The following is a 12,500-nucleotide window of genomic DNA, read 5'->3' on the forward strand; positions in this document are numbered from 1 at the left end:
CTTCCGTGCTTTTGTAATGTAAAATCTAAGTAAATTTAAATAAGAGGCCGAAGCCTTGGCCCTAATCATACATTTCTTGTTGGGGAGAAATAAAGCAAGCTAATCTCCCAAATATAGTAAAGAGCTAGTGTCTGGATATATATATATATATATATATATATATATATATATATATATATATATATATTTACAGTATATATATATATATATATATATATATATATATATATATATATATATATATATATATATATATATATATATGGTGACGCTCAGCTCTCCCTGTCCCTTGTGTAAGGGGAGAGAGGTAGTCATACCGTGGTGAATGGGGTGTGCATGTTTTCACATCTATCTGAATATTCAGCCGTCATTTTTCACGGGTTGCATACACTAGGAATAGCTCTATTTAGCTATTTATTACTAACCTACGTCAACTGTTCAAACTTGACTTTTTCCTGTGATGAATATCAACCTTGTTAGAGATATCATATTTTGATTTGATTTGTCATAAAATTATACACCTCGTTTCAAATAAGCTTGTAAACCTTAACTTCAATTTGAATCAAAGATCTAAGTAATTTATGAGAAAGAAATGTAGCTACTTGATTTTGTGTACCGGGGAGGGAGGAGAAAATTACGATATTTCTGACAACTACCATATGCTAAGAAGCCCGGGGCTAGTTGTTAAAATTTTACAGTTTTTACCTCTAATTTAATATCTAATGAAGAGAATCTAAACAAATTTATGCTTTGAAAAGTTTATCATATTTGTTATCATAATCATATAACAAAATGTTTATATACTTTTTAGTTTCTGGTATGTAAGAGAAAATAAAAGAAAAACTGTTTTACTTTAGTCAGTGGATTTGGTTAATTATGTTTTCTTAAATTTATTTGATTATGAAGTTTACATGGAATGGTAATGAAATGACTAGTTATTATCATATTTACGTCATTCATTTTAGCCCTTTTTGTGATTTATGAATGTTTGAAAATGAAATGGGGGAAAACCTCTATTTTTTAACAAAAATCCATAGCCATTTAATCTAATGTATAATATGCAGTATATAGTCATGAAAGATGATTTATTGTCAAATGCAGTTCCTTTACATTTTTATAAACCGTCATAAATTTCCAAAATCACCGCTATCATTTATTTAAAAGAAAATATTCCGTAAAATGGTACAAGTCTAAAATTATTACTGAAATACGTCGTTAGATAGATAAGATATATTAGCAGTGGTAATTACAGTACAATAGCAGGAAATGGATGAAAAAATTAATGCCTATAAAATCTACATATAATAATGATACGGAGAGAGAGAGAGAGAGAGAGAGAGAGAGAGAGAGAGAGAGAGAGACTAAAGCCAATCAGTGTTATGTCTCTCTCCCGAAGCAAAAAAAAATGGCATTTGTCTTGAAGCTAGGAAATTAATAAGGATTGGAATGTCAAAATTTGAGAGAGAGAGAGAGAGAGAGAGAGAGAGAGAGAGAGAGAGAGAGACTAAAGCCAATCAGTGTTATATGTCTCTCTCCCGAAGCAAAAAAAAAATGGCATTTGTCTTGAAGCTACGAAATTAATAAGGATTGGAATGTCAAAATTTTAGAGAGAGAGAGAGAGAGAGAGAGAGAGAGAGAGAGAGAGAGACTAAAGCCAATCAGTGTTATATGTCTCTCTCCCGAAGCAAAAAAAAATGGCATTTGTCTTGAAGCTACGAAATTAATAAGGATTGGAATGTCAAAATTTTAGAGAGAGAGAGAGAGAGAGAGAGAGAGAGAGAGAGAGAGACTAAAGCCAATCAGTGTTATATGTCTCTCTCCCGAAGCAAAAAAAAATGGCATTTGTCTTGAAGCTACGAAATTAATAAGGATTGGAATGTCAAAATTTTAGAGAGAGAGAGAGAGAGAGAGAGAGAGAGAGAGAGAGAGACTAAAGCCAATCAGTGTTATATGTCTCTCTCCCGAAGCAAAAAAAAATGGCATTTGTCTTGAAGCTACGAAATTAATAAGGATTGGAATGTCAAAATTTGAGAGAGAGAGAGAGAGAGAGAGAGAGAGAGAGAGAGAGAGACTCAAGCCAATCAGTGTTATGTCTCTGTCCTGAAGCAAAAAAAATGGCATTTGTCTTGAAGCTAGGAAATTAATAAGGACTGGAATGTCAAAATTTGAGAGAGAGAGAGAGAGAGAGAGAGAGAGAGAGAGAGGGGGGGGGGGGAGTGGCCTAACCCAACCAGTGTCATTTCTCAAGATCTTCCTCGGCGTCAATGACCTTAGATGTCAGGATGCCAAAAAAAAAAAAAACATGAAATCAATCAATCAAGATCTTCCCTTCTTGATTTTGTTCTCTCATCACTATTCATAGAGGTCACAGTGACACCAACATTTAGTAGAATCTGCTGTGTCAGCATAATCGAGTGAGAATTCCACACAATGCAACAATCTCAATGATTTAGATGCATGTACGAGAATTCTTTCCAATTGCTGCGTCAAACCCTGAGGTCTATTATCATACCTGATTAATAACACTCTCCAGTAACAAATTGAAAAGTCCAAAACACCCCAAATATATGAAAAAAAAATTGATGACTCCATATTATTTATCCGTAAGTACCCTTTTTCGTCATAAATATTATCGAATTAAGTAAAATGTCATTTGATTGATACTTCATATCACATAAGATTTTTTTTTTTTTATTGCAGATCAACATTCGAGACATGAAATTGAAAGTCGATTTCACAATGAGGATGAGATGGTCTGACGCTCGGCTTCGGTACAAGAACCTCAGCCCTTTGAGTGATCTAAATTATATAGAGGTAGGAGAGAGAGAGAGAGAGAGAGAGAGAGAGAGAGAGAGAGAGAGAGAGAGAGAGAGAGAGAGAGAGAGAGAGAGAGAGAGAGAAAATATGTAATGCATATTATTATTATTATTATTATTAATATTATTATCATTATTATTATTATTAATTGCTAAGCTAAAACCCTAGTTGGAAAAGCGGGAAGCTATAAGCCCAGGGGCTTCAACAGGGAAAATAGCCCACTAAGGAAAGGAAACAAGGACAAATAAAATATTTTACGAACAGTAACATTAAACTAAATATCTCCTATATAAACTATAAAAACTTTAACAAAACAAGAGGAAGAGAAATACTGGAAGATAGAATAGTGTGCCAGAGTGTACCCTTAAGCAAGAGAACTCTAACCCAAGAGAGTGGAAGCCCATGGTACAGAGGCTATGGCATTACCCAAGAATAGAGCACAATGGTTTGATTTTGAATTTCCTCCTAGAAGAGCTGCTCACCACAGATTAAGAGTCTCTTCTACCCTTACCAAGAGGAAAGTGGTCAATGAACAATTACAGTGCAGTAACCCCTTGGGTAAGGAAGAATTGTTTGGTAATCTCAGTGTTTTCAGGTGTATGAGGACAGAGGAGAATGTGTAAAGGATAGGCCAGACAATTGTGTGTGTGTAGGCAAAAGGAAAATGAACCTTAACCAGAGAGAAGGATCCAATGTAGTAATGTCTGGCCAGTCAAAGGACCTCATAACTCTCTAGTGGTAGTATCTCAACTCTTGTGAATAATGTTAGTAATAGCATCAGATATGATAACATGATGTTGTCTTTGTCATAATCATTGCTATCATGTTCATAATTTTGATATCACGGTTGCAGCTACCAACATACAGAACCCACTTCAAGGGCAACTGCATATGAAAGATTGAACATATGAATACATATATATATATATATATATATATATATATATATATATATATATATATATATATATATATATATATATATGTGTGTGTGTGTGTGTGTGTGTGTATGTGTATGTGTGTTGTGTGTCTTCTTCGTTATTTCTTAATTTCTTTTCCTTACTGGATTGCTTTCCCAATTGTAGCCCTTGGGATTATAGCAGCCTGTTTTTCCAATTAATAATAATAATAATAATAATAATAATAATAATAATAATAATAATAATAATAATAATAATAATAATAATAATAATGGTATAGATAGAGCAATAAGAGGCTTGTGACAAAATCATCACCAATATAATGTGAATTTTGTTGTGAAAGCATAACAGAAAATATGTTATGGGGAGATTTTAAAAGGTGTGCGTATATATATATATATATATATATATATATATATATATATATATATATATATATATATATATATATATATATATATATATATATATATATATATATGCAGTATATCGCACAACCTTAGAAATCTTGTAGGTAGTACGTTGGCCAGGGCACCAGCCACCCGTTGAGATACTACCGCTAGAGAGTAACTGCGTCCTTTGACTGACCAGACACCACTACATTGGGTTCTCTCAGGTTACAGGTTATTTTTCCTTGGTTTATCAATACACCGAATAGTCAGGCCTATTCTTTCCACCTTCTCCTCTGTCCTTATACACCTGACAAAACTGAGATTACCAAACAATTCTTCTTCGCTGAAGGTGTTAACTACTGCAATGTAATTGTTCAGTGGCTACCTTCCTCTTGGTAAGGGTAGAAGAGACTCTCTAGCTATGGTAAGCAGCTCTTCTAGGAGAAGGACACCCCAAAATCAAACCTTTGTTCTCTAGTCTTGGGTAGTGTCATAGCGTTTGTACCTTGGTCTTCCACTGTTTTGGATTAGAGTCGTTTTGCTTGAGGGTACACTTGGGCACGTCGTTCCATCTTATTTCTCTTTCTCTTGTTTTTTCAATTTCTTTTTATAGGTGGAGCCCTTGAGCTTCTAGCATCTTGCTTTTCCAACTAGGGCTGTAGCTTAGCTTGTAATGGTGATGATAATTGAGGTAAGAGAACTTTCTTATTTTGTTTTCAGCCTAACAGCGTGTGGGTTCCCCGAGTTGAGCTTCTTAACGCCGAGTTTCCCAAGACCTTCACCACCGATCCCCTGGTGAACATTGTGAGACTATCTGGCCCGGAGGAGGACGACCCTTCCAGGATATATAGAGGTGAGAGAGAGAGAGAGAGAGAGAGAGAGAGAGAGAGAGAGAGAGAGAGAGACTCGTATGTATGCCTGTTTTCGTTTATACCCGTAATAAAGTTTAACTTCTGTACCACAATTTTTGTTTACTTCTGTCATGAAGTTTTCATGTAACCAGTATTGCCAAGTTTTGCACCATACTTGAACCTTATCAATAGACTTTTACTTCTCGTTTTAACTTTTAGTGTTTATTATTTACATATGGCGTAAGAATGGGAGCAGTTGCTAATATCAACACTGACCTGGAAAGGCTGAGGAAGTAGTGCAGTTAATGTATATATTAATAGCCCAAAACAAAGACAACTTGAATGGCCTATTTCGTATCATGTTCTCTTCACTGACTTTATGTTGGCAAGACTGCCATGGCCTACTTATTGAATCTCGGCTTTCATACTGGAAGGTAGTAGGTTGGCCAGGGCATCAGCCACCCGTTGGGATACTACTGCTAGAGAGTTATTGGGTCCTCTGACTGGCCAGACAGTACTTCATTGGAGCCCTCTCTCTGGTTACCGCTCATTCTGTCTTTGCTTACACATACACCGAATAGTCTGGCCTGTTCTTTACACATTCTCCCCTGTCCTTATACACCTGAAAACGCTAAGATTACCAAAGAATTCTTCACTCGAGGGGATATTTAATGCACTGTAATTGTTCATTGGCTAGGTACCTTCCTCTTGGTAAGGGTAGTAGAGACTCTTTAGCTATGGTAAGCAGCTCTTCTAGGAGGAGGACACTCCAAAATCAAACCATTGCTCTCTAGTCTTGGCTTGTGCCATAGCCTCTGTACCCTGGCCTTCCACTGGCTTGGATTAGAGTTCTCTTGCTTGAGAGTACACCCTGGCACGCTGTTCTATCTTATTTATCTTCCTCTTGTTATTTTAAGTTTTTGTAGTTTAAATATGAAAGATCTAATTTAATGTTGTTACTTTTCTTAAAATATTTTATTTTTCTTGTGTAACTTCTCTTGTAATATATTCATTTCCTTGTTTACTTTCCGTACTGAGCTATTTTTCTCTGTTGGAGCCTTTGGGCTTATAGCATCTTGCTTTTTTTTTTTTCAAACTAGAGTTATAGCTTAGCTTCTAATAATAATAATACCCAACTCAAGTTTTTTCACTATTTAAAAATTTACCGTAAACATTTATATTGATGGTACAGCCTCAGATTGATCAACCTGCTATAGTTGGAATGATACTCGTTTGAAAAAATTGAAATATAATAACCTGTCATATCTAAAGAACCAGTTTATCTTTTAGACAAGAAGTTTTGGTTAACCTTAATGATATACAGTAGTTTGCTTGAGGGTACACTCGGGCACACTATTCTATCTTATTTCATCTTATCTTGGTTATTTTTTTTATATCTTACATATGAAAGATAAAATTCAATGTTGATACTGTTCATGAAATATTCTATTTGAATTGTTCATTAATTTTTTTAGTTTATTTTTTCCTTGTTCCCTTTCCTCACTGGGCTATTTTTCCCTGTTGGAGCCCCTGCGCTTATATAGCATCGTGCTTTTCCAAGTAGGGTTGTAGCTTAGCTAATAATACTACTACTACTACTACTACTACTACTACTAATAATAATAATAATAATAATAATAATAATAATAATAATAATAACAAGGATAATGGTGATAACAACAATAACAATAAAAATAACAATAACAATAATGATAATGATGATGATGGTGATAACAACAATAACAATAAAAATAACAATAATGATAATGATAACAAGAATAACAACAACAATAACAATAATATAACTTACTTTTCAAAGACATTAATCTACCCCGAAAACTTCTCCGAACATCCTCCAGATGAGGTCTACGAAGGGTCGACGAACTCGATGGAACTGACGCAGAGGTACAACGCCCCCTTCAGCTGCACCATGGACATGAGGAACTTCCCTTTCGACAACCAGCATTGCCAACTCCTCGTCAGGTTTTCTTCTGCCAGGGAGTTCATGGAATGGAATGATTTGTCCACCTCTTACCTTGGAAAGGTGAGTCCATCTTCTCTTGGGGAGGGAAAAGAATTCTATAGTGAAGGGTTTGAAGAGATTCTTTAGCTATGGTAAGCTGCTCTTCTAGGAGAAGGACATTCCTCCAAAATCAAACCATTGTCCTCTAGTCTTGTGTAGTGTCATAGCCTCTGTACCGTGGTCTTTCACTGTCTTGGGTTAGAGTTCTCTTGCTTGAAGGTACACTCGGGCAAACAATTACCAAACAATTCTTCTTTTCTCAAGGGGTTAACTATTGCATTGTAATTGTCCAGTGGCCACTTTCCTCTAGGTAAGGGTAAAAGAGAGACTGAAGCTATGGTAAGCTGCTCTTCTAGGAGAAGGACATTCCTCCAAAATCAAACCATTGTCCTCTAGTCTTGTGTAGTGTCATAGCCTCTGTACCGTGGTCTTTCACTGTCTTGGGTTAGAGTTCTCTTGCTTGAAAGTACACTCGGGTATACAATTACCAAACAATTCTTCTCCTCTCAAGGGGTTAACTATTGCATTGTAATTGTCCAGTGGCCACTTTCCTCTAGGTAAGGGTAAAAGAGAGACTGTAGCTATGGTAAGCAGCTCTTCTAGGAGGACACTCCTCCAAAATCAAACCATTGTTCTCTAGTCTTGGGTAGTGTCATAGCCTCTGTACCGTGGTCTTTCACTGTCTCGGGTTAGAGTTCTCTTGCTTGAAGGTACACTCGGGCAAACAATTACCAAACAATTCTTCTTTTCTCACAGTGTTAACTATTGCATTGTAATTGTCCAGTGGCCACTTTCCTCTAGGTAAGGGTAAAAGAGAGACTTAAGCTATGGTAAGCAGCTCTTCTAGGAGAAGGACACTCCAAAATCAAACCATTGTTCTCTAGTCTTGGGTAGTGTCATAGCCTCTGTACCGTGGTCTTTCACTGTCTTGGTTAGGGTTCTCTTACTTCAGGGTACACTTGGGTGCACTATTCTATTAATAATAATAATAATAATAATAATAATAATAATAATAATAATAATGGAGTATATTTGGTTTCGAGGTGTGTGTTAAGTAATACAAAAATGGTCGACGACTTTCTCTCTTATCTACAAAAGAAAATACTGCAGCTTTTCATCAAAGAATCTAGTTATTATTTTCCTCAAAAGACTATGTATTCGTATCATGGTCTTCCACTGTATTGGGGTAGAGTTCTCTTGCTTGAGGATACAGTCGGGCACACTATTCTATCTAATTTATCTTCCTCTGGTTTTGTTAAAGTGTTTTATAGTTTATATAAGAGATATTTATTTTGATGGTGTTACTCTTCTTAAGATATTTTATTTTTCCTTGTTGCCTTTCCTCACTGGGCTATTTTCCCTGTTGACGTAAGTCTTTTTATAGTTTATGACATATCTGTTTTGACGTTGTTACTCGTTTTAGGATGATTTATTGTTAATTTGTTCTCATCATTTATTTATTTCCTTATTTCCTTTCCTCACGGGGCCATTTTTCCCTATTGGAGCCATACTCGTATATACGTATGATCAGCGCCCAAGCCCCCTAGCCACCCACCCTATCGAATAGGACAATGCCCTAGAGACTGACCACATATAATCGTATGATTAGCGCCCAAGCCCCATCTCCACCTAAACTAGGACCAAGGAGGGCCAGGCAATGGCTGCTGATGGCTTAGCAGATAGACCTTCAGGCTTCCTCAAACCCCCATCCTTAGCTCACAAGGATGGAGAGGTTGCAGCGACCAAATAAACTAACGAGTTTGAGCAGGACTCCAACCCCAGTCTGGCGTTCACCAGTCAGGGACGTTACCACATTGGCCACCGCAACCCTGTTCTCCTGCTTGAGGGTACACTCTGGCACACTACCTTATTTTTCTTCCGCTTGTATTTTCAAGTTTGACCTTAGTTTATGTATGAAAGATGTATTTTAATGTTATTACTGTTCTTAGACTGTTCATTCTAATTATTTATTACTTCTCTAGTGTTCATTTATTTCTGTTCTTTACTGGGCTATTTTTCCCTATGGGAGTACTTGGGCTTATAGCATCGTTCTTTTTCAACTATGGTTGTAGCTTAGCTACTAATATTAATACTCTTACGTAGGTGTGATTTTGGTGATGGGTCTACGGTGTCCAAAAAACACTTACAATTATTATTATTATTATTATTATTATTATTATTATTATTATTATTATTATTACTTGCTAAGCAACAACCCTGGTTGGAAAAGGAGAATGCTATAAGGCCAAAAGCTCCAACAGGGAAAATAGGTCAGTGAGGAAAGGAAATAAGGAAATATACTACAAACGTTTAAGAATAATAACATTAAAATAAATCTATTATATATAAACTATAAAAACATCCGAAATAATAAGAGGAATAGAAATAAGATAGAATAGAGTCCACGAGTGTACCCTCAATCAAGAGAACTCTACCCCAAGACAATGGAAGACCATGGTACAGAGGCTATGGCATTACCCAAGACTATAGAACAATGGTTTGATTTAGGAGTGTCCCTCTCAGTTAGAGCATCAACATTCTTTCTTTGCAGGAACTATTAGCAGAGTATATTGTCAAGGGCGTAACCATCCAGAAGGCAACTACCGAAGATTACAGCCTCATCGTTGTCGACATAACCTTCAGTAGGAGATACGGCTACTACCTGACGTCCGCTTACTTGCCAACCATAATGCTTATGATCATAAGCTACGCTTCCCTCTTCTGCAAGAAGGAGAACTGCGACCTCAGGGTCATGATGGCCCTGACCACTCTCTTGGTCCTGTACGCCCTCTACCAACAGATCTCCGATGACCTGCCTAGGACCTCGTACACGAAGGCCATCGATGTCTGGTGCTTCTTCTCCATCACTTTCATATTCTCTCAGGTAGGCCTGTGTGCTCTGAAATGTCGGGATGCTATGAAAGTCAAATCAATCATGTTTTGATAGAAGCTTGAAATCAAGGAATCATAGTCTCAACCTTTCGCTTTAATCATAAGGTTCCTTTCATTTCAGGTCATTCTGCACGTGTTCGTAAACCTGAAAATTAGACGTCCTTGCTTAGCGGCCTCTTGCCGGAAGGAAGGAAGGGAAGTCGTAAAACGAGGCAACAAAGAGGTAAAATCAATCCGAATTCCCCCGGGCCAAGAGACCCTGCAAAATAATCCGAACTTGGAAATAACAAGGGAGAGAAAAGCCCTGAGACCCAAGGCAAGCAATGGCCATGTTTATCAGTGTAATTTGTTGGATAATTCTCGCGTTTTTTACCTGGTGCTCTTTGGCATCTTCTGCGTCATTTACTGGAGTGTGGTGCTTACGAGCGAATAGTGATTGAGGCGAAGTGCGATTTTCATGGAATACTTTCATCCCTCTCCCTGAGGGATTGCCAAGACTATAGCATAGAATAGAGTTTAACGTGTGTGCAATGCCTTGTCAAGGTATCGGATATGGACGTCCAAAATATCTAGGAGGATTGCTACACATCGTGCAGCCAACGAATCGTGTTGACAAGAGCATAGTTAAAGATGGTTTAAAGTTATTGGAGCCAAGAGGTGTCTAGTACTGTACTGTAGGTTCTAGAGCTTAAAGATATGCGGCCCCAAGACTATATAACAAGCTCGCACAAGACATCCGAAAGACTGATGACTTTATAGGCTTTCAAGAAGTTGAAGACTTTTTCGTTTTTTAAGTGCTTCTTGACAATTACCTCGAAATACGCTGTGTGATATGCTGAATATATTAAGAATGTATATGACAAAGCTATATTGTAAGTCCTGTAGAGTGCAAAGAATCCTTGAGTGATAAAAGAAACTTTATCCAATATATATATATATATATATATATATATATATATATATATATATATATATATATATATATATATATATATATATATACAAAGACTAAAGGGAAATGAATCTCGGTGTCGCATTCTCATCTTTCTAAATCTCACCGTCTGTAATGTAATTAATATTTTCTTCCAAAGAGAAAATTGGATGACAGAACTTAAGTCTATGTTAAATAAAGACCACAAAAAAAAAACAATATGTTTGTATTGGTCATCGCAAACAAACACAGTTTTGTTTGGCTTTGGTGTATTCGGAACAAATTGACAAGAGCATAACATATTATCTATTCTGTGTAGGGAAATCTACGTTATCAATAAAATCCTGAAGAATAAATAAATAAATAAATAAACAAAATGAAAGTCATCCTGGTTAGTACAGTGGTATCGTGTTTGCCTAGCATTCGCACGACAGCAGATCGATCCCAGCCGGGTACCGTGAGTTTAAGCTGTTTAGTGGGGAGGCCACTGCTGTGGTTGGGCTTGTCCGGCTGACATTCTGGTGAATATATTCTGATGAAACTGGTACTGAGACCAGATACCTTTAAACTTTTATCAAGACCTTTATCCTTCAAAGACAGGTTAAATAATGCACCTGTTTATTTGAACCTAAAAACAATAAAAATGAAAGCACAGCTGGTGGTAACAGATATTTTACAATTTGAAAAAGAAAAAAAATAGGAATCAAGTGGCGAAAGTTGCTGATATCTAGCAACTTTAAAATTATGTAATAAGCAAATTTAATTTACTATTTGTTACCCAAGAGAATCCCACAGATTTATTTTGACTGTTATTACCCGTGGCATTCCTTATATATATTGTTTTTTTGTCTAACTGGACATAGAAAACAGAGTGTAGTTAACTGGTTTGATGAAAATTAAAAGCTTACATTTTAGCACACCTGAAATTCTTTTACTTTGTCCTGTAGATCGATAAAGGACAGCATTCACATATTACTATAATAAATTTTTTAGCGGTGCATTTTTTCACCCACTCGCAAAGGTTCCTTTTAGCTCGGAAAGTTTCCTAATACCTGATTGGTCGGAAGTATTTTTGTCCGTACATCTTCATTGTTCTCAAATAATTTCCAAGTAATGAGAATCAAAACTTATTTACTAACCTAAATTTCTATCCAAGATATAGGATTTGTCAATAAGTAATGTTAACAAATAAATATATTATAAAGTATCGTCATGGTAAGTCTAAAATTGCTAACATCCGCCGAAGTCAATGACAGGAGCTTGTTTTCAGATGCACGCTGCATAATTTTGTAACTATTCACATATTTCAACACAAGTTGTGATAGATTACGCAATTCTTATATGCCATGTACTATTGAAGGTTCTCAAGGGCCACAGTGTTAGGTTCATCTTTTTTCCTTTATTATTTCGAGGACAAAGGTAGGCGGAGCTAGCTGAGAGAGAGAGAGAGCTCGTCTCCCTGTTGCACAGGTACGCGTCTGTGAGAGTAATCTTTGGCAGCCTTATGCCCTTAGGCCAACCGCCACGCTTCCAGATCTCGGACCTGAAATATTCTAGAAGTAGCTAAGTCTTATATATGTACCACCCTGGGCTGCATAGCAGCAGTAGAGAAGCAGACCTCCTGTGGAAGAGCCAAGGTGCCTCCCTCACTCTCTCAGTACCTATAGTGTGTCC

The 12,500-nt window shown here is 36.6% G+C and overlaps 1 protein-coding gene across 1 annotated transcript; it reads left to right on the top strand.

The window, feature by feature from the left end:
* Nucleotides 1–2,704: 2,704 nt before the first annotated feature.
* LOC137616485 (glutamate-gated chloride channel-like) lies at nucleotides 2,705–11,238 on the top strand. Its single transcript, XM_068346296.1, has 5 exons — nucleotides 2,705–2,814; nucleotides 4,850–4,982; nucleotides 6,840–7,024; nucleotides 9,555–9,887; nucleotides 10,017–11,238. Exons 1-5 carry the CDS (start codon nucleotides 2,716–2,718, stop codon nucleotides 10,326–10,328), a joined length of 1,062 nt encoding a protein of 353 aa, XP_068202397.1. The 5' UTR covers nucleotides 2,705–2,715; the 3' UTR covers nucleotides 10,329–11,238.
* Nucleotides 11,239–12,500: the final 1,262 nt, after the last annotated feature.

The sequence above is a fragment of the Palaemon carinicauda genome, chromosome 22 (assembly GCF_036898095.1).
Source record: "Palaemon carinicauda isolate YSFRI2023 chromosome 22, ASM3689809v2, whole genome shotgun sequence".
In the NCBI taxonomy this organism is placed as follows: Eukaryota; Metazoa; Arthropoda; class Malacostraca; order Decapoda; family Palaemonidae; genus Palaemon; species Palaemon carinicauda.

Excerpts from the sequence above, each read along its gene's own strand:
- LOC137616485 (XM_068346296.1), top strand. The coding sequence starts at position 2,716 with ATGAAATTGAAAGTCGATTTCACAATGAGGATGAGATGGTCTGACGCT. Across the intron at positions 7,025-9,554 it reads CCACCTCTTACCTTGGAAAG|GAACTATTAGCAGAGTATAT; the intron begins GTGAGTCCATCT and ends CTTTCTTTGCAG. Across the intron at positions 9,888-10,016 it reads TCACTTTCATATTCTCTCAG|GTCATTCTGCACGTGTTCGT; the intron begins GTAGGCCTGTGT and ends CTTTCATTTCAG.